The sequence below is a fragment of the Podarcis cretensis genome (assembly GCF_951804945.1).
Source record: "Podarcis cretensis genome assembly, chromosome: Z".
In the NCBI taxonomy this organism is placed as follows: domain Eukaryota; kingdom Metazoa; phylum Chordata; class Lepidosauria; order Squamata; family Lacertidae; genus Podarcis; species Podarcis cretensis.
The window spans coordinates 23,346,639-23,369,742 of record NC_137184.1 but is presented as its reverse complement, the minus strand read 5'-3'; the positions used below and the strand labels follow the sequence as shown (position 1 = coordinate 23,369,742).

The following is a 23,104-nucleotide window of genomic DNA, read 5'->3' as shown; positions in this document are numbered from 1 at the left end:
CAAGTCCATTGATTTCCAAGGGTCTACCCTGAATACAAGGTATCTGGATACAGGCCATGACCATTAATAATAGCATACTGCTGTAATGTCACCATACAGTGTGGAGATTGACAGTGTGACATAATGAAAAAGTTAGAGTCTCTGCCTCAAGGAGATTCCAATCTGTATGATGCCAGAAGTAGAATGCGTAAAAAGGGGAAGGGAAGAGTAAGAGGGAACAGATCCAGACAAACTGCAGTTATGTGTAACTTAGGCTTCAGCTGGATTGTACGCACTGTTTGCATCACAGTTGTTTTCATAAGATGGGTTGCTACTAATGCAGCTCAACTGACCTTTTCCACTGCAAATCTGTGCACCATTATTTGGGAATGAATCCTATTTGAAATCAATGGGATTTACTTCTGAGAAAGCATGAACTGGATTGTTCTGTATGTGTCTGAGCATGTTTGGTTTGGAAGTCTCATGGAAACCAGGCTGATAATTAGGTATCCGGGCTCATCCATTTCTAGTCTTATCTAGGATACCTCGAATTTAGCCTTCCCTCCTGCTTTTTTAAAGTGGTGTTTCCAGGATAAAAAAACAAAAACAAAACCAAGATCCAGGAAATTTAGGTACATGAAATATGTGCAGGGAGCACCTTCCACCACTGAGCAGATATTTTTGGAACATTATTAGTGTGTTTGAATTCAGGGTGTGTTTTTTACGAAATGTTGTTGACTAGTCAAGAGACTTTGATATTCATTAACATAAAAGGTGGAGCGTCTCAAGAAAAAGCATTAAGCTTTACTGATTCCTGTCTGTAATAGTTTAGGTTCAGTACTCAACCAAAAATATGAGAATGTGTCCTCCAGCTGGGCTCTTTTTTCCTTACTTAAAAGGGGTCAGCCACAGCCCTGTTTTCACTTTAGCTGTAAGGCTACCAAAGCTCTCAGATTAAGCTGCATTTGATCCTGGTCAGTATTTGGGCAGACAAGGACCGAAGAGACTGCTCTGCACAGTGTTGAAAATTTGGGAGGTAGCCTTCCTCTGTCTGAGCTGGTATGAAGAGAATATTCGGGATTAAGGTGAGCAGGACTTCTTAATTCTCATAGCAATGCTTATAACTACGATTCTCCTTGTTTCAGCATTCCTCAGGATCACAATAAACCTGCTAGAGATTCCTCTGGCATCTGACTTAGGCCAGCAAATGTATTTTCCTACATGTCCTAACAGCGCTGACTTACTGGGGGAAATGCTATTACTTTGCAAAAATAATAAATAAAAACAAATCACCATAAATTCCGTATGTAATGGAAAAGTGTGGGCACTGTCATTCTGTGCTCATAATTTGATGAACGAGTTTGCTGTTTAATCTTGAACAAACTGTGCTGGTCTCCCCAGAGGTGGATGCTTCTCTGTAGTAGTGAATGAAAGAATTCTGCTTTATATATCTGAGTGTGAAAGGCAGCACCTCATCAGAATATAAGTGTTGTTCTGCTTTTCTCTAGTGTTGTTTAGTCCTCGTTTGGTGCTGCTTTTAAAGGAAGTTTTTAAAGAATCCAATACTCTTTACAATGTTCTTACCCTTCACCTTTATTGTATTGAGGTATTTATTGTAAACGCTTCTGCGGTTCCGTTTGAGGGCCAAAAGATAGTTTATAATTTATTTATAAATATAAATACGTAAATAAAAGACTAGGCTGTATTTGCTGTTATATTTCAGGAAGAGACTAAGAGCAGGCTCTCAATGCTGATCTTTTTAAAATGACATGTTATTCATAGTACATTATTATGCCATTTGTCGCTGACCTGGAAGGCATTTCTCACTGAGCTATGCTTTCGGATGCTCACTGCTGAACAACGGCAAATCTAGAAATCTCTATTTTTCTGGGTTTTCTGTTGTGATAACTCTGATATATTTACATGGGCATCTTTTTGGTTCCCTGTGGAAGGCAGGTGCCTGCTGTTCAATGACTCCTTTCCTTTGGCTCCAAGTCCTTGAATGCACAATGTCCTTTGTTTAGTGGGCCACCTAACAGGCAGCTGTGAAAATGATTCTGATGGTGTCACCAAGACTTCAGGAGAGAATTTGCCTGCTGGAAAGGAATGAGATTAAAACACACACACAACTTCTTTATGAGCAACAATAATAGGGTTATTACAATTGCATGGACTATGCAATGAGCTATCTTAGGCCCAGTATGGGGATCGGAGAGGAATTAGTTTTGGTTTGCGTTTTAATACAAACTGACCTAGTTTGCACTTTGCAAACCAAGACATGAAAAACAACACAGCTGTCCTTTGAAATTTGTGCATATCAGAATTTTATGATGCAATTTGTCAATTAAAACAATATATACAAAATTGCATATATTAGGGAGATGTGTGAGCAGGCGTGTATATTAGTGGAAGTGGCATTGAAAAATGCATTAGAGGAAAAGGCTTGCAAAAATGTACATAGGCAGCATTGTGTACAAAAGTGTTTATATAAGGAGGCGTGTGTATGAAAATGCACATGAATTTTTGTTTATGATTCCCTCTTATCCAATCATAAACAGAAGCAGAAAATGGGTAAACTGAATTTAAGACTGGAAAAATGAGAATCTGAAATTGATAGATTCTTCCATTCCTAGCCCAGACTCCCTGCTGACTCCCTGCAAACTATGTTTTGTAAATTGGGAGCCAGCCTTAAGACCTTGCACTCTGCACTTCCTTCTTCTTTCTCTCGCTCATAAAACCCCCTTCCCTTTGCTTCTTAGTTTTAATCTCTGGTGTAACACTGCGCACTCAAGGTATCCATAGTTAATTTTAACCATGGTTTCTTCTTAATCAGATTTGGCAAACACATGCTTATATATGAGTTCAGTCCGTGGTTTCTGAGTAAACCATGGTTTACTTAACCACATTATGCATTAAGTATGGTTTGATTCAGTGCTAATGTATTGCTAAACCACAGTCGACTATGGAAGGGGAAGGAGAATTCATGGTATGGAAGGCGAGAGAAGGATACATTCTTGTTAGTGAGTCTGGAGGGAGCCACATACATGCCCCTAGTTTTATTTGTACATGCTAATTTGTTTTCAGTGGGTGTAAGGTAAAGTGGGACATTGGCTTTAGGACTGAACAAGAATGCTAAATACAAAGTGGAGCTGGCGCAGGGCTCTGTTGCCACTAATGTGACATACAAATTCAAGAAATAAATTGCTTGTCACCCCAGATTTTTAAATTTCTTTTTAAGGTATGCTGCTAAGCAGCTACATTTGTATTCTGAGCTACGCACACAGAAATGGTTTTGACATATCAAGTGCCCCTGCTATGTGAACAAGATTGAAGATTTGCTCCTAAGAGGATTATTTCAATAATTCTTATAGACTAGATTTTTCCATGTTAATTTTTCTGGGCTTTGTCTCATTCGGTCCCACCAATCAGTATTTATTTGCCAAGCAATATTTAGATGCCGGTGTTTTTCACAATTGTTACTGTTCTAATGTGGGGGTGGTAACGATGATGATGATGATGATGATGATGATGATGATGATGAATTATTTGATGCCTGCAAGTATGCAGCTCGGACAGTCTGTGGTTCATGCCGCACAAGCAAAGCATTTCAAGGCAACACTCACGGCTAAGCCCCAGAGCGTAGCCACAAATTTGCTGGGGCCACAATGTTGCTCCCATCACAACTGTTGCTCTGTGCTTCCTCTTCACATATCAGAAGTTTGGGGCAGCCTGAAGGATTCTTGGTTGCACTCCCTTTCTCTTTCTAGGGAGCCCCTTTACCGAAGTCTGCACACAGACTTCGCAAAAGAGAGAGATAAATAATCATTGAGCCATTAATAGCTACAGTATTGACCTTTCCCTTTGCAGTTAGCAGTGATAACTTATGAGTAAATGCAAGTTATTATTCTGTCTTCATTGCATTGTCTGGCCCTCAAAATGCATGAGGGAAGTGGAGATTCATGCTGAATCTAGTGCCCTGATATCAGTGTAGTTTGATTCACATTGCAAGGGTTGCGGCCAGTGCTTTTTTTTTCTGGGGGGACGCATGGGGACGCATACCCATAAGTTTGGCCTCATTGAGGGACAGTATTTCAATATGAGTAGGTAAATGAGAGTATCTATATCTATATCTATATAGATATAGATATGAAAAAAGCACCAGTTGTGGCTATCAGATGCTCTGATAGATAGGTTAAGAGTGTGGGCTGTGAGCCAGGAATTCCTTGGTTCAAGTCCTCTCCTGAGCCATGAAATTGACAAGAGGCCTGAGGCAGGCTGATACTTTTCCCTCCCCACTTTTGCAACAAGGGGATAGTATCACCTACCTTAATGTGTTGTTGTTAGTGTTTCTGTCAATGTCTGACAAGTTCTTTCTGGGCACTTCAGAACAGCTCTAAATCAGGAATGGGGAGTACTTTTTAAGCTGAGGGCTTCATTAACCAGTAACAAGTTACTGAGTGGAGCCAGATCCAAACATGGATAGGGACAGATAAACATCTATACACACACACACCTCATACACACTCTCTCTCCTTTCAAACTGAAGCATATATTGAACTCTTACTAACTCCACTAAAATTGTACCTTCAATTTTCTCCATATATAATTTAAAAAACCAATGTTTGTTAAAAAAAAAAGAAACAAGCTCCCCAACATTCTTTATGTGTTCTGAATGTGCAGAAGGCAAAAATAACTCACAAATTCCAGACGAAATATGCAAAATAAAGGTGCACAGCTCAACTGTCTTACAGCTATTAAAGCCTCAACCTTCAAATGCAATTGCACCCTAAAAATTCCATTCATGCAGTTGCAAAATTCATGGACAACATTTGCATTTTTGCAAGGAACATAATTCTACCTGTCTCTGCTAAGACATTTCCTCTCTGCTTCGATTTTCTAGCAGATGAAGGAGCAGCAGTTGCTCTTTTTGCACAACATTAAAGTCTTTGCTGAACAGCTGCTGAGTGGGAGGGGACCAAGAGGGCCTGATGAAATCTGGCCATGCAGTGGGAGTTCCCTATCCCTGGTTTAAATATAAATATTAGGTGTGAGCATTTTTGCAAGCATATTTACTTATTTACATAGCACCATCAGTGTGCATAGCACCTTACCGAGTACAATAGGATAGGTCTCTGCCCTGATGAACTTGCAAGGAAAGGAATTGAATGCACATGGCAGTTATATGTGCTTAGGGTTAGTTGCAGTAGGAACAAGGAAGTTATACCAAAGTTGGGTTTGGGGGAATGTTCTGAAGGAACACGATCAGGCAGGTGATCTGAAAGACAGTTCCAACAGAAGCAGCTTGTCATGCAAGGCAGAGCCACACTCCTCCCAACAACTGGGTCACTTCTGCTTACCAGGAGAGGGGGGGGGGAGGTGGTGAGGATTTGTGGTGCAAATCGTAGAATCATAGAACTATAGATCTGGAAGGGACCCTAAGGGTCATCTGGTCCAACCCCCTGCAATGCAGGGATCACAGCTAAAGAATCTGGCACTCTTGCCAATGCATTTAAATTGCACCAGCTAGCATGCAACGCTCCTCCTCCCAGTAAACAATAGCAACCCACCTGCCATGTATCTTAACGTAGCAACTCTGCCCTACCCAGCGAGTTGTTTCTGAGTTCCAAATGAATAGGGGCAGCAAGGAAGAAAAGTCTTTGGAGGAACTTTGAAATGAGAAAATATATTGGAGGGAAATTTGCATTTGAATTAGAAATATATTGCCCCCAATCCAACAAAGGAGAGATTTTCAAGCAGCAGGTTTTGCCACATGGTGCTTGGGTGGGATGAGATCTGCTTCAGCCTTGCAGTGCTCCTTGAACCCATTGAACTGGCTGTATATCTGGGTGCACATTCTAGTCCAAATGCAAGTCACTGATTGTTGCATGTATGACTAATAGAGGCCTTAATCCATGCCGTTAACTTTTGGAAACTTCTTGGCCTGTTTTTAGTGATAGGGTTGTTGTTGTTAATGGCACCCATGATTTCATACCCTCCAGGTGCTTTGAAAATGCCGGGACCGTCCCTGAAAACCCTCTAGCCACCACAGCTTCTCACAGTGTCACTGGTCTCAAATTCCCAAGGGACCTTCCCTTCAGTAAAGCATTTCAGTCTATTACCAGAAGTTCATATCTGCGTGTCCCTGAAACACATTTCTTAGATCTATGCCTCCCTCTTCCCCACCCACTCAATAAGTTTCACTTTCAGTTGGAGGAGAGGGACGTGTAAACAGCATATAACTTTGCATTGGGGCTTGCAAGCCTCAGTTATCTTGAGTCCTTTCCCTTTCCATGTGCTATTAAAAAATATTTATGCTCCAGCTGCAAACCTTTTCAAATAAGCATAAGTTTTGGTTTTTTAAGTCCTTCTGCTTCTGTTTTGTGAGATGGGCACGCAGCTGGTATGCACATTGTTTTTTTCTATGGGCAGGTCCCCCTCCCCCTGCGTGTGGTGCAAGATAAAATGTATGAATAAAAACAGGAAGGGAATTTGGTGCACCTTTTAACTTTTCATAACTCTATGCCCATGTTTCCCAAACTTGGGTCTCCAGCTATTGCTGGATTACAACTTGCATCATCCCTAACTAGCAGCACCAGTGATCAGGGATGACGGGAACTGTAGTCCAAAAACAGCTGTAGACCCAAGTTTGGGAAACCCTGCTCAATGCAGTGAGCTCCTACCATCATCTTTGCGCGAGGTGCCCCATTTGGTCAAGTCGGGGAGCAGCAGCAGCAGCAGCAGCAAGGGGAGGAAGCGAAACACATGCCACAGCTGCATACTGATGTAGAATAGGATGTCCCTATTTTCATCTGAGGAATGTTGGAGGGTATGTGATATACAGTGGGAAATAGTGATGGGGCATTTTAAAAAGCCTTAGTGGATCAGACCGAAAATCAGCCCAATGTTCTGTTTCCACATGTGGCCAGATGCCTTTGAGAAACCCACAACGAGGAAATGAAAGATGGCCTTACCTCTTTTATACCCACTAGGTCACTGTGTTCTATAGGAGAGCTACACCTGCAAATTACAAAGATTATCTGAAGCCTGCTTTACAGTAACTTGGAGCAGGACTATTAGTGGAGGTGCCACATTCTGTGGAATGGCATTCCTGTTGAGATATGTCAAGTGCCCCTAACTGCAGTTTCCGGAAACAGTTGGAGACATTTCCGTTCCAAAAGGGTTTTCCTGGTGAATGAATAGGTCTCTACTATGGGTGTCTTCTGTATACAGTGGTACCTCGGGTTAAGAACTTAATTCATTCTGGAGGTCTGTTCTTAACCTAAAACTGTTCTTAACCTGAGGTACCACTTTAGCTAATGGGGCCTGCCACGCCGCCATCACATGATTTCTGTTCTTATCCTGAAGCAAAGTTCTTAACCTGAGGTACTATTTCTGGGTTAGTGGAGTCTGTAACCTGAAGCATCTGTAACCTGAAGCATCTATAACCCGAAGCACCACTGTATTGTTCTTAAAATTAACGGACATTATCTTAAAAAAAAAAAGAACTTCCAAAACTTTTTAAAGAAAAGTTGCTCATCCCCACACTTCTGACCTTTTCAGGTTTGGCATGAATGTTTGAAGCAGAATTGTGTGCTTGAATGGCTTGAAAGCCTCTTTGGAATCAGGAACTCTGCGTTGATTCACCCAGGAAGGTAGAACTGGTTGCCCCCCTCTAACACATGCATATTTTGCCATTTGTGCATATAGATGGTTTCTTGGTACAGTAGTACCTTGGGTTAAGAACTTAATTAATTCTGATGGTCCGTTCTTAACCTGAAACTGCTCTTAACCTGAAGCACCACTTTAGCTAATGGGGCCTCCCGCTGCTGCCGCCGCGCAATTTCTGTTCTCATCCTGAAGCAAAGTTCTTAACCCGAGGTACGATTTCTGGGTTAGCAGAGTCTGTAACCTGAAGCGTCTGTAACCTGAAGCATCTGTAACCCGAGGTACCACTGTAGTTGTTAGGGGGGTTTTGTTTCATGTTTGTTGCCACTTGCTCTGGGATTTATTTTCGAATGAAAAGCAGAACACAACTTATAAATAAGGAAATAAAGCTTTTAAGAAAGTGTTTTGGGAAAGGGCAGAGCCTGTGTTATGTGTTTGGGAGACCCTTGATGTCTCCATTCAGAATGTGATCTCAGATAGCAGAAGCAAAAAATGTCCCCCCAAGCAGACGGTACTGGGCTAGGTGGTTTGACTTGGCATAAGGTAACTTCCTATGAATCAGTGGTTATGATTCAAGGGCTGGACACATGCTTTGCATGCAGAATGTCACATCGTCGGTGGCGTAGTGCTGGGGGGGGGGGCACAGAGGCGATTGGTCCAGGTGCAAAGCTGCCTCTCCATGCGAACCAGGAAGCTACCTCTCCAGACAAATCCAGTTCTTATCTCTGTGGCTGTGATCTCCTGGGTGACTCAGACGCTGTGAGGCAGTTGAATGTACATGCATGCTCAGTTTCGTACCTTCTGCGTAGCCACTGGCACTGACAACCCATGCTATGTCACTGCACACGGTTAAAGTTGTTGCTTCTCCAGCCAAGAGGATCTTGAGTAGCAGACAGGACTTGGATGAGCCAGAGGAGATGGTTCAGGAGTAGATCAGGGCTGGGGAACTCATGGTCCTCCAGGCATTGTTGGGTTCACAACTCCCATGAACCCCAACCAGCATGGGCAGTAGTCAGAGAGGAGTTTTAAAAGACTACCAACATCTGGTTCCCTATCTCTGGGGTAGGGCAAGCAGCAAGCAGTGGTGGGGTAAGTAGAGTAGCAGCAAGTTATACCCATAGTGTAATTTGCTAGTTCTTCAAAGTCTTTTTATGCTTCCACTTATCGAAAATGATCTGATAATTAATGTCAAACGATGTGGGTGGTGCTGTGGTTTAAACCACAGAGCCTAGTACTTGCCGATCAGAAGGTCGGCAGTTTGAATCCCCATGACGGGGTGAGCTCCCATCACTTGCTCCTGCCAACCTAGAAGTTCGAAAGCACATCAAAGTGCAAATAGAGAAATAGGTACCGCTCCGGCAGGAAGGTAAACGGCGTCTCCGTGCCCTGCTCTGGTTCGCCAGAAGTGGCTTAGTCATGCTGGCCACATGACCTGGAAGCTGGACGCCGGCTCCCTCGGCCAATAAAGCGAGATGAGCGCCGCAACCCCAGAGTCGGTCACGACTGGACTTAATGGTCAGGGGTCCCTTTACCTTTACAATATGTACATTTACTATGTGAGAAACATCTCAGTAACTAGTCAGTAGTGATCAAAGGCACATTTGCTCTCCTGACTTTCCAACGCAGAGGGTCACTGGGACTTAACAAGAGGGAGAGGTGACAGCCACGGCACAGCGGAGTTTAGCCCAGTGTGGTGCATGGCAACCGCTACTGGAATTGGTTCATTCCAGGCATTGTACAAACCAACTTAAGTGTATCCAAGATACCGATAGTAAAACAGATTTCATTTGCAGGGTGAGGGGGGATATGTCTTGTGCTTTATACAAAGTAATTGCTTTAGGTTGCTGCGGTCATAAAGACAGTAAAGTTGACATACGTTGATGCCCTTTGTATAGTGTCTCTTGTTGATATGCTTCTCCCACCATTGGGGGGAAATGCCAAGCTCCATAGGGCAAAATTCAGAAAGAAATGCTTCTGAGCAAACCTCATTGAAATGAATAGGTGCTGCACAAGAGTTATTGGATTGTTCTTGCACAGTTCCCATTCAGTTCAACAGGCCTTTTGCTAGAGAACTTTTCCTCCAGATGGTCCCCTTAGACTCCTGCATACAGTTTGTTTGCTTTTTCAGATGATAACTATTCCAAAATATTGCATATATGTCAATTATGAGAAGAATGCATTCATCCTTCACTTGTTTACTGGTGTCTTTTGATTGGCAGCAAACTCTCAAGAGCCCTTGTGAAATCTCCCTTTTGGTCACAACTCCATTACAGTGATCAAATAATCATACTTGACAAATAATCACACTTGTAGAATAGAAACACAGTAGTTTACTCAAATGTGGGGAACACAATACTTTATATATACGGTATTTTCTGTTTCTCTTAAAAGAATAAATGGTCATGTGAAACTGACAGATAAATGCCTTATGGATCAATCAGCAGCCATAGTCCAAAAAATGCAATTACAAAGCTTATTTTATGTGCTATAATCATAGCTGTCAACGTTTCCCTTTTTTAAAGGGAAATTCCCTTATTCTGAATAGGATCCCTCGCAAGAAAAGGGAAAAGTTGACAGCTATGGCTATAATGCACATTTGTAATCCTGGTGAATGTTTTTTGTTTTTTTTTTTGAACCTTGATAGGTTATATTATGAGAAAAGGATAAATAAATCTGAATAACATGTTACTATTTTGTGGAAACTGCTTATTTTAGGATGTTGTGTATTATTAGAGTTTTTATACTTCCTTTGTTTTTAGACATAATTGGCCTAGTACAAACCTGATTTTCTAAAAGTTGCTTTGGTGCATTTTGTGTGTGTGTGTGTGTGTGAGAGAGAGAGAGAGAGAGAGAGAGAGAGAGAGAGAGAGAAGTGGGGATATTAACACCCCTCCCAAGTTATTATTTTACCCTGAACATGTTTGCAGGTGATCATTGAGTATAGGCCTCCTAAAAATAACAAAGAGAATATGTTGTGTCACAGTTATTTCTATATTCTAGGGCAGGCGCCTTCAACTTTTTTTCAGACCCAAGACGCACTTTTAACTGAATCATGCATTTTGTGACCCATTTGTTTATCTTAATTTCTTAAACAGTGAAACAGAGAAAAAGTGAAACTGACAAATTCCTCTCTTCCTATTCTGGAAAGGGTATGGTCTCCTCAGTTATCCAGATGATAATATCCTGTGCTTGAGGAAAGGCTGAGCTGCTTCCTTCCAATCATATTTCAATCTGCTGCAACATATCCAGGGCCTCCGTCATCATTTCCTATCCTGCTGAGAATTCAACACAGTTTATGAGCTCCTGTTGGGACAATGTCGACCAAGAGGCAATAAAAAGGAAAAAGGTTTAGAATGATTTATGGGTTGGAAACAGCTACCTTCCCCTTGGTTGAGGCAAAGGCTCTTTTTTTGGCATTTTGGCCCTGATTTTCTTGAAGGCTGTCTCCCCAGCTCCATCAGCCTCTGTGAAGCACAGGTATATCATTTCCATAGTTTTGAGCAGAGGGTTGCATTATCTTAATGGGGAAGAGACAACTGGTAGTTAGATTATGTCCATCCCTCTTCCCATTTGGAAAAAAAGGAAGAAGAAAGAGAAGATGCTGAAACCTTGCTGGGAGGAAGAATAGTTCTTTGGTATTGATTTCTCTCAAGACTGTATTTGACTAGCCTGCCATTGTGCTGGTTTCATTGACTGTTTCCCAATGGAAACAGGTAGGAGAAGAAGTGGAAGTTGAAAAGGGTGCTTTGTGGTTGCATGGAGTGGGAAAGGGAAGCTCCAGCAAGCGAATTTGTGGGGAGTGATGGTGGGAGGTGGCAAGCAGGATGGCTGATCCCCCCTTTAGTACACCTAAATGCATGCTGTATATCTAGAAATAGATGTTTGTTTATTAGCTGTTGCATTTATATCCCACATTTCCTCCAAGGAGCTCAAGGTAGGGTACATAGTTCTGCCCCATAACATTTCATGCTTGCATCAACTGTGAGGTAGTTCTGGGTGAGAGACAATGACTGGCCCAGGGAGCTTCATTACTATTATGTTTTACCATAATAACCACTGCACCACACTGTCAAGTGCAAGAGTAATGACCAACCTGAGAGATGATTTGAGCCAAGGAATGGGTTTCTCAAGGGTTAATCAGAACCTGTTGGTACTGAACCATTCCAGCACATTGGAACCTTGAGATTCTCTAGCCCTCCTTGAACCATAGGTTACAGGAAGTAGCTATGTTATGCCTAAAAGTGAAGACCCATGGCTAACAACCCAATAGTAGACCCACCCCTCCTCAGTGAATTTGTCTAATCCCCCTTGAAAGCTACCTGTGCCAGTGATCATTAGCTCACCTTGCGTTAGCAGATTCCAAAACCTCTTTGACTGGTGGGACAAAAGAACAACCTGTGTGTGCCATAGAAATTGAAGCCTCTTTTTGGTCCCTTCTGACTCTCTTAAGTATAATTGCCTGTCTCCAACCTAATGCAGAGTGCCTGAGATAGTGTTTAATACCACGTTTTAATAGGACAGTTTCATTATCATCACCATCCTTAACCTGGAGGATTTTCTTTGTCTTCCCAGGCATGAAGAGAAACTTTTCTCGGTGCAACCCAACTGCCCCATGCTGTAGAGAAGGGGAGGGCAGACTTTTGGCTTGAAAGATCTGTTGTTGTTTTTTAACTAGAACCCAGAGATTCACCAGCATTAAAGAATTCTGAGCCCAGGAATTTGTTTTGAGTATCAGAACTGGACTGAATAGATAAAACCCACTCCATGTTTTCCCCAAGCAATATAATTTAGGAGTTCTTTCATTGCTGTCATCTCAAATAAACAGGGGACAGAAATACTTGCTAATCTACTTCAGATCACTCAGGTATCCACTAGTACATCCCAGTCTACATTTTGCTTATCCCTGTTTAGGAATGAGCTTTCAATTTTGCATTTTCCCAGCATTAACCCACACTTAAAAGAATTTTTTTTTGCCACACTTTCGTAGCAGTTTGAAACTTAAAAAAACTTCTTGTGAAAATTCATCACAATTTCTCCCAATAAACACATTTTTTTAATATGCAGTTCTGACTAGAAATCCAAATTTGGGCAAGCAATCTTTCCTAATAAAATGTAATTTTTGTATGCTATTTTCACTAATGTATGCACTTCCCCCTAATATATGCATTTTTGTATACATCGGGTGGTTGGAGAACTGCATTGCAAAATACAAAGTGTGTATTTCAGGGGATAGCTGTGTTTTGACTTTCATATCGGTTCAGAAAGTGTGAAGTGGGGAGTTTCTCATGAAAATGCAAAAAACACTGAATCCCCCCACCCACGCCCTGCATTCCAACGCCTGCTATGGACCATGTGTTTGTGGCACGTGTGTGATTTTCTGACTGCATTGTCCATAGCACACAGTCTGATAAATGAAGGAAGAGCGTCTTATGTAATGCCTTGAAAGGAATAACCCAATGCTGCTGAGACCAGCCTTCCTCTGCAGGCAGCCTCTGTTAGCATCAGCGAACCATTGGGGTGTGCAGTTCTGCCAACTGGCCTTGTTTTCTTCTCCTCTTCCGTCAGACATCACCTTTGTTGCATTCTGCCTTACCCCAAGCAAAAAAATGGGGGGGGGGAGTGCGGGGAAGCAAGAGTATGAAAACTTAAAGAGGGTGGCTTTTTCTGTCCTTCCCATGTTACGTGCAAGAACATGCTTCGTGTGGGTGGGTGGAGCTCAGGGGAGGGGAGTGAGAACTTCCTCCCCACTCTTAAAAAAAAATCACAGTTTCTTCTAGAAATAAATGCAATGCCCTTTCTTCCTCTCTTCCCACACACTATCGCCCACTCATCCGCCTACGTACAAAATAAATTGTAATCAACAGCTACTTTTAGGGCTGATCTGTAGCGCCTCTGTGCTCTTTCAGTGCACCGATTTTAGACTCCTTTGTCTCTCCCACCAGCTCCTGCTGGGTACACGCCTGTGATTGCTGTATATATTAATGGTAAATTAGGAACTCCATCTGAGTTCTGTTATTAATTAGCACTGAAGCTTTATAAGCCAGGTCAACAGGGTTTCACGCTACTGTCGTTTACATACTGTGTCCGATCATTTGCAGCAGATAGGCAGTTCCCTTCTTGTTTGGGTAAGCTCTGTGGTTTGGGGGGCTCACTCCACTGACAGCGCCTGCTGAGCAATCTGTTAGTCTTTGCATAGTACCGATGCTTGGTGGATTGTGCCCTTGGGTGAGCTGTGTATATAGTAAGGGACAGTGCTTGCCAAGGAAGAAACTATGAATGGTCTAGATTTGGATGGAGTTGAGGAGGGCCGCCAATTCCTAAATGCTTGCAGACAACTGTCTTTGGCTGCTGTAGTAGTATCTTAGTGGTTTCCTAAAGCTAAAGGCGACAGAATCAGGAGGAGATCAGACATCATGTTGCAAATGAGCATTTAAGCAAGGCTGTTGAAAGACAATAAAAATGCCATTCTAAGCAATTCTTAAAAATTGGTTCCCGAGGGTCGAGCTGAAACTACCTGCCTTTGCTTTCGTCTTCTGAAATCTGCCTTTCGTGTTCTGTGACTTTTGACACCTATGGCAAATAGATTTGTATCTCCCCCCGCCCCCCGCCGCCATAATTTTTAGTGACGCCTCTCTCCTTGGTAAATCCCACTGGCCTCAGCTTCATTGGCTGTCGCTGCATTCAAGTCTGGTCAGCTATGATGGCCCACATGGTTTTTGTCAGTGACATTACAGCATCATATCTAACTCAGTGGCATCACAGATACCAGCTGTGAAATCATGCAGGTAGCCACAGCCTGGGGAAAAATTCTGAAAAGGGCATCCAAAATGATCAGGGGGTTGGAGCAATGCCCCTATAAGGAAAAGTTGCATTGTTGGGGGCTTTTTAATGATGCCCTCAAAAAGAGGCTCTCCAATAAAAGGCAGTACTTCTTCATGCAGCACATAGTTAAACTGTGGGATTTGCTTCCCCAGGAGGCTGGGATGACCATGAATGGTCTGCTAGTACAGGGCAGCTTCCTTTCTTCCCAGAAGAGCAAGGAGTAGAATTGCTTGCCTTCTCCCTGCACCTTATTATTTTGGCAGTGACTTGTGCAGCCCTCAATCCACTTTACTCTAAAGTAAATCAATAGAAGACAGTGTGAGAACACTGAAGGTAAATAAAGAAGTGCCTTAGAGGTTTTCAGCTCTTCATCCATTTAGTTCCATGTCTTGGTCACCTCTTCTGACTTCTCTGATGTTATGGCAGGAACAAATCTACCCAGAATGGCTTAATATGTGCATTTCCTCTGTACAAATATCAGATTATAGAAAATAGTACCATGGACACACGTGGGGCATTAAACATCACTAATCTTTATTTATTTTCGTTTAAAGTACAGCTCAGCCTTTATTTCTGTGTATATTTATTATTTTAAAATTTCATGATTATATTTAAAAGAAAACATGTGGAACATCTTCTGTGGAATCTCTAAAAAAATATATCTAGCATTCAGCTAGTCTGTAGATAAATGAGTGCAGTAAATGTTGCAGAAGTTTGATCTTGCCTTAATCATCAGGTACTTTAAGGTGAAGCTCTTTGAGCATTGGCAGGCAGTGGAAACATAAGGCTACAATACAACACACACAATTGTCTGGCCCTAAGGTCCATAGAATTACGTGGTATTTACTTAGGAGTAAACTTCCTCAGGAACAGCATTTCCATGCGCTGCTCTAGTTCACCATGCTGGCCACATGACCTGGAAGCTGTACGCCAGCTCCCTCGGCCAATAAAGCGAGATGAGTGCCGCAACCCCAGAGTCGGTCATGACTGGACCTCATGGTCAGGGGTCCCTTTACCTTAAACTTCCTCAGGCTGCTCTGTGTCGCTCCAGCCCTATGCATACTTACTTGGGACGAAATCCCCATTGAATTCATCAGTGGAGAAGGATGATAGTTCAGTGGTAAAACATCTGTCTCAGGTCCAATCCCTGATGTCTCCAGATAGGGCAGCTTCCTATTACCATAATGCCAATCACATCTGAATGAACATGTGCAGATTGCACATTAATTAATTAAATTTACAAGGCACTCTAGGCAGCATGTAGAATATTCATTTTATCCTCACAACTGTGTGAGGTAGGTTAGGCTAAGTGATAATAGCTTTGTGTGTTCAGACCCAGAAACCTCCCCCCCTAAATAAATTCACACATGATTCAAATTTTGCTTTTGGTTTTTGGCAGAATTTAGGCCACAACTTTATTGATTACAGAAAGTGACTGTTTGCATAGGCTCTGGTTCGACTAGCTCCCTGCCATGCAGGTAGCGCTGACCCAGGGTTCCAGAATAGGTCAGCCAAGTGTGAACACCCAGATGAGCGGAAAGCAGGGAACAGGCTAACTCCACCACCCAAATGTCCTTTATTATATTCCCAACAAATAAGGCACCTTCCTGGCTTCTTAACCTCTTGCTTGGATTTTGCTTGCTCAGTGGATTTGCTCTCAAAATTCGGAGAGATATAAGTAGTCCACACATCAAGGTCTTTTCAATCCCATTAAGCAGAAGGAATCCTGGTGGCACAACGTCTAAAACTTTCATTGTAGCCTATAGCTGCCACCTGACAAGCCAATGCAAAAGCCTTATGCACCAACGATTGGTAAATCCACAGGTGCAGACTTCTTTTGGGATATACTCCTGCAAATACCTGAAAGGCATTGAGCCATTTCTCAAAAGACCTCTCTACCTTAAGGGAGCTGGCCTTTCCCTTCCCTGACGCCACCTGCTTGTCCTTATCCAGACATTCCTCAGACGGAAGGAGTTTGAAAATGTCAACATACCGGCCATTGAGAATCCTATTCTGGGTCCTAGATGACAAGTGCTCACTGGGTATAATATCCCTGACTGCATTGGTTGAGATTTTAACGTCCTTGACTGGTTTGCCATCTACACATTCAAGGGGAAGGCTGTACCTAGCCCTGTGCAAATTGGCTCTATGCTGCCACGCCCACCTGGGGAGGCCCGAAGCCCCTTCACCGTGGTCCCAGTAAAGAACTAGAACCACATCTGACTCATCGTCAGATGTCTCAGAAGACATACCAGTAGAAGAGGAGGTATCACCATCCTTGCACCTCTTGGCCCTGTGTTTGGAGCGACAACTCTTCTGCCGCTTGCCACTGGATGAAGGGACCTGGGGCACCAGAAGATCCTCCTCAGAAGAGTTGATGCTGATCGCCTCCCTCGGATGAACCGACTTCACCAGAACAGAACTAAAAACATGAGGTGCTAGATTGAGAAGAAGTTCCACTCACCATAAGCTGCGCTGCAGGAAGCCCTGAACTCCCAGAACCCAGGGGTGCTGACTGTGAACGAGGCAGTCCAGACCAAAAGGCCTGCTGAACCGTAGCACCCATTCTCCTGGGTCGACCCCTAGGACTAGCTGGGACTGGAATCCTGGAAAACTGCGATTGGGGGAACAAAGCCCCAGAAGAATCAAAAGCCTCACTTCCTTCACTCATATCAGAGGGACCATGGGCTTCACAAACAGTAGAAGAAGAGGAGGGGCCAGGCTGGGGATCAGGCTGCCTCCCAAACTGCTGAGCCAATGACTCAAGCTCTGAATTAAACCTTGTCAAGGCCGCAAGGTCCGTGCCAATATTGGCCATGATAGCACCCAGACGATCCAGCGTTTGTTGAGGAACTGCTGGGGCTTGAACTGAACGCAGCGACTCAGACAGGCCTCTAATTACCATTTTTGAAGGGAGAGCAGGACTAGGCATCTCGATAAGCGCTCCCAAAGTACAAATTAATAAATTAACACTTAAGGCGTTAAAATGGCGCTCCCGCCAAAACAAGATGGTGCTCCTGCCAAAACAAGATGGCGCTCCCGCCAGAAATGGCACTATCACCGATGCAAAATGTTCCGGCCAAAATTAAGCTGCCAGCCCTAGGAATCTCCCCGACCAGCCTTAAGCAAATTAGGAAGGTGGGGTGTAGGATTCACCAAGCTTACAGAGAGGGAACTCTCAAAAGCCTAAACAGTGAACAAAACAATCACTGTAACTCAAATTCTTTCACCCCCACTAAAACTCAATTCAAGGCTCTTGAAATTAAAGGCGTGGCTATACCCGCTCAAAATTGCTGCTCCCAGAACCCAGAGAAATGGAAGAAACTCAGCAGCCAGAAGCGCTAAAGGCAAAAACCCTGTAGGCAAAACCTTTCCCAAAAATAATAAGGGTTATTGCAGAGGGTTTTTTCGTCCACTGCAACAAAGCACACCGGGAGCCCCCGGATCGACTGGCTCATGAGCTAAGGCCCTTTAAGGGAATAGCAAGCTGCAGAAAGTCACAATCACGGAATCGAATCCACGGCAAACCCCGCAAAAGGGAGCGCTCAGGGAAAATCCCAGGACAAACACCTAAAGAAAATAAAAGAACAAAAAGCTCTGAATGTCTAGCTTGACCCAATTTTTGTTTCTTTTTATCATTGATACCCTGCATTCTTTCTCAAAAGTTTTACTCAAGTTGGCTTCCATCCTTCAGCAAATGCCAAACATCCCTACAGAAACGTGATATATGTATAGCTCAGGCAGAACATGATTTCCGATCCCTTTAAAACAAAGCCTTCAACAGGTAGGATATATCTATAATAGTAGTGCCTAGAACCACCGTGAGAGAGAGTTATAGCTCCTTTCCCCTAGAATTATAGTATTATAGAGTTGGAAGGGACCCTCTTAAGGATCATCTAGTCCAGCCCTCTGCAATGCCTAGAACCTGGTGTTGGGCTGCAAGAATGTACTGTGACTATCACATTTTCAAAATGTCTGATAGCCAAGACTACTTTTCACAGGCTGGGAATAGTGGCTCCTTCAGACTGTACCCACTATGGAATTAGACTTGAAAGGAAAGTTAGTGCTGTGGATATGCTACTTCTATAGTTTACTTGACATGGTTCAGACTGACCAATGCATTATTTCAGTGACAGTCTGTAGCAGTTGAAGCTGTGAAATGTGCTAGGGCAAGCATTTTTGTTGTTGTGAATTCTATTGCTGATAACGTTATCCGACCAATAGTACACAAAATCTCTTAACTGGTCTTTGCAGCATACAGTACAGTCATATCTTATGTTACGTCCGCTTCTTGTTACGTTCTTTCAGTTATGTCCCATGGCGACCCGGAAGTACCGGGAGGGGTTACTTCCGGGTTTTGCCACTCGCATATGCGCAGAAGCAGCGAATTGCAACTCACGTGTGTGCAGATGCACCGCTGCGGGTTGAGCTCTTTTCATGTTGCGAACGGGCCTCCAGAACGGATCCTGTTCGCAACCAGAGGTACCACTGTATGTGTTAATGAGATGAAAGAAAACTAACCATGGCTCCAATTGAGAAAATGTTTGATATACATTGACTTTTAGTGACTTATTTGTGAGTTGATTCACTTTCCATATTGATCAAAAGTTCGACAACTCTGGGAAACGGGGGGGGGGGGGGCGCAGAGGGATCTTTGCACCACAGGGCTGGATATGCTTAAGACAGCCCTGTTTGAACCGCCCTGAAATCTTCAGATGAAGGGGTGTTATGCACATTTAATAAGCAAACAAAGAAATTATGCAATGCCCTGAGCTATAAATCTTTGAAAATGTAAGTTTTATAGACTTGTAGTCCTATCCAGACTATTTGCAGGCTTGGGCACTGGAATCTGGATAAATTTGATGGTAGGCAAAGACTGCAAATGGGAGATGTGATTCAAAAGTTAAACTACCACCTGTCTGGCTCTAAAACAACCTGCAGGGGCTCAGTGGGGAAGGCAGGGAATGGAAGAGCAGCTGGGTCAAGTGAGTAAGGAGCCTTTCTGAGCCCCTGGAGCCCCTAGCCATTTCCCAACTTGGCTGGTCACTGGCATAGGGACTGCGGTCCCTTGAGCTATTCCTGCACCAGACCAGACGTGTAAAATGGCTACTATAACAGCATGTTAAAGGTAAAGGTACCCCTGACAGTTAGGTCCAGTCGCAGACGGCTCTGGGGTTGTGGCGCTCATCTCGCTCTATAAGCTGAGGGAGCCTGCGTTTGTCCGCAGACAGCTTCCAGGTCATGTGGCCAGCATGACTAAGCCACTTCTGGCGAACCAGAGCAGCGCACGGAAATGCCGTTTTACCTTTCCGCTGGAGCGGTACCTATTTATCTACTTGCACCTGATGTGCTTTTGAACTGCTAGGTGGGCAGAAGCTGTTAGTACTGTGTAATTTTTGACCTCCTTTATTAGTGGTGGTTGGAGTTTTTTTTTGGGGGGGGGGGAGTGTGACACTTTACTAGATAGTCTATCAGGTTTATACATCCAAATAATATCCATTTTTAACTTTTCCCAATTGTTAAAAATCAATGAGTTTCTAAGAATAGGACGTTGATAAACATAAATAATTGCATTTGGTAATAAATTTGTTGTAATACAGTAGTTGCTGTTCTCCCTAACCCAGACACCCAGTTTATTTTTAGCTCAGTGGTAGAGCATCTGTACTGCATGCAGAATGTCCCAGGTTCATTTCTTGGCATCTCTAGGTAGGGCTGGGAGAGAGACTGTCATAAACTCTGAAACCCTGGAGAGCTGCTGCTAAGTCAACATGAACAATATAGATAGACTGATGTTGTCATGCTGCAATAGGCTGTTTCCTATGTTCTTTTGTTAATTTTTAAAGTGGTTTTATTGTACAAGTGTTTCCAATTCAGGATTAAATTAGTTTGATTAGATTAGTTTCCTGTGGAATGTTATTCCTTAAGGTTAACAGGCTCCTTAATTCTCTTGGCATATTACATATCATTCATTCTGATTTACTGTGGTTGATTTTATAACCAGATACATTACAGGGTTATTATAATATATTTATGAGTTGTGGAAAATATTATTCAGGGCTTGTTGGAGTTAAGGCAATGTTGCCTGTGCACTGTAAATGATTTCTACCCATGCTTAGTCTGTAGCCCAGGTGTCTTCTTATAACAGGTGGGAACAGTGTTAAAAACTGAGATATGAAAGCTAGGAGCTAAATGGGACCTAAAACGTCGGTTATGGGCACAACAACGGAATGTCTAGGTATGTTTTTTTTATTAACAAGAATACAAAGCTGAAAATGAACAAACTGCAGCTAAAATATGTTCATTTTTCACATGGTCTAGTCCTTCCCCTGCCCCCCCCATATTTTAAGAAGGTCTCTTTTCCAGTCTTCAGAGAGTAGCTGGAAGTGGGGAGGCAGAAAAAGGCCCTCCTTTCCTTCCACTCTGCAGTTTTAATCTGAAATCTTAGGCACAGTACTGCGCCAAGAGCTCAGAAACAGATTTCAGTGCACTAATGAAATCCCCTGTCACAAAATGCACCTAGAATAATGGGAGCTTCGAATGCTGAGTGGGAAACCTGTGGCCTCATGAAGTTATTGTACTACAGCTCCCATCTTCCATGACCATTGGCTTGGAATTGAGGTCAACAACATGAGGGCCACATGTTCCCCACCCCCATCATATACCTCTAGCTAAGTCATAGAGTAGACCTATTGAAATCAATGGACTCGTTACTTGAGTCTGGATTTCAGTAAGCCATTTGTTGTCTGGGCAGCCCAGGACCTCCATGCACACTGTCTAGGCTTGCTTCCAGGGAGGTCACTTTGATGCTGCCTCCCACACAGTGGTTTGAGTTCCCCCCTCGAAATGCACTCTGTTAACCGTCTCTTATGACAGATGGGTGCCAACAACAACAACTCTACGTATGCCTAATGTTGGCTACCACCAACTTGATCAGTGAACAGCAAGGAAGGAAGTGGACATCCCTGTCAAACACCTCTTTGATACTGGGGTTCATGATTGTGGGGAGGCTTTCAATTACGTTCAAGCAAACACACAACCCTTTTCAGATCTTTCTGCTCAGCATACCAAAGGTGAAAGGGGGCAGGGCCTGCACACATAGCCCTGAGGGCTTCATTCACAGTTAGAATTTTATAACAATCGAACAAGAAGCCATCTCCGCTGTGTACCTCTGGTTTTGAGCCATCGTCACCATTTTCTCTGTGGCAAAGAATACAGAATGGAATAGAATCTAGTGGAGGCTGGTTTATTAGGGCAAATGGGGCACTGACCCACCAACTTCAGCCTTCCCTGCCAGCTACAACCTGCCTGCCTTCTTACATACAAACACTCACTGGCTCCAGTTCTACCTAGTGTTGGTCTCCCAGTTGAGACCCACTAGTCCCAATTGGCAGTCACCACTGTATCTAGTGGGGAATGGAATCTATAAGAGCAACGTATGGAAAAGAATCTTGAGGGGCTTCATGTGGAATAGAATCCACAGGGGGATTGCATATAGAGGGGTTATATTTGCCTTCTTTCCAAGTGCTTGCTGAGAGGAACTTGCAAAAGAGTGTGTGCATTTGTTCATGTTTCTACTTTGCTCAGCATATGATATGAGCATCATGCGACTGATGCAGTGGCTCCCAGAACAGATGTTATGTTGCTTAAATGCGCAAGCATCATTGTAAGTCCTCTCTCAGCAGCCCTTTTTTAGTTCCTGAAACAGGAATATTAGCCATGGGCAAACTATAAATAGGGAGATGTAGCAAAGACTATGAGCTGCCCATAATGTAATCCCTGACTTAATAAAATATAAAGGCGGATGGATGTAGAACAGCTTGACTTGAAAATGAAAAAAGTGGGGGGGGGGAGCAGGGGCAGGGGAAGACAGAACTACAAACCATGGGCATAATAATGTCTAGACCAGTCTTTTTCAACCTGGTGCCCTCCAGATGTTTTGGACTACAGCACCACTGGAGAGTTGCAGTCCAAAACATCTTTAGGGCATCTAGTTAAAGTATCTATTTTGGGGGTACTTTGGATTCTACCCCCCTCAGAAAAAATACCCCACATAATTTTATTTAACAAATTTATCTTGAAGATAAAAAACACAAATTTCTGCACATTTTAGAATTCGAAGATAGCACTAATAAAATTTAGATTGGTAATGAATGGTCAATTACTTAATTATGAGATTATTTTTGTTAAGCCTCACAGGACAAAAAAAAAAACCCAAACAGTGTAGTCTTATACATGTCTACTCAGGAGTAAGACCTGTTGAGTTCACTGGGCCTTACTCCTGGGTAAATGTGTGCATTGGCCTTCCCCAGCCTGATGCTGTTTACATGTTTTGGACTGCAACTCCCATTAGCATAGTCATTGGTCACGGATGATGAGAATTGTAGTCCAAAATATTTGGAGAGGACCAGCCTGCAGAAAACTAGTTTAGAAGCATGAAAGGTTCTAAGAACATTGCACAGAGAGGCTCTACAATGAAAACACTAGTGAAATGAAGGTACTATTAATGACATAGTGCCATTCTTTTGTGCTTTGTGCCTGTATGTGGCCAACTAAGGCCCTGGGGCTGGATCCAGCCCAATTGCCTTCTAAATCTGGCCCGCGGACGGTCCAGGAATCAGCGTGTTTTTACATGAGTAGA

At 43.1% G+C, this 23,104-nt stretch overlaps 2 protein-coding genes across 12 annotated transcripts in view; both read left to right on the top strand.

The window, feature by feature from the left end:
* The window catches only part of ARHGEF9 (Cdc42 guanine nucleotide exchange factor 9), a 289,965-nt gene that overhangs the window by 164,181 nt on the left and 102,680 nt on the right, over window positions 1–23,104 (top strand). The window contains exon 1 of one of the 10 annotated variants that reach the window (XM_079961606.1): window positions 957–1,064. The exons of the other annotated variants lie outside the window; for them this stretch is intronic. Within the exon in view, the coding sequence (XP_079817732.1) occupies window positions 1,041–1,064 (24 nt within the window). The 5' untranslated portion in view covers window positions 957–1,040. Of the gene's footprint in view, window positions 1–956; window positions 1,065–23,104 lie in introns of those variants that run through there. 10 annotated transcript variants of the gene reach the window in all.
* The window catches only part of LOC307207700 (uncharacterized protein), a 53,677-nt gene that overhangs the window by 8,284 nt on the left and 22,289 nt on the right, over window positions 1–23,104 (top strand). The gene's annotated exons all lie outside the window — the stretch shown is intronic.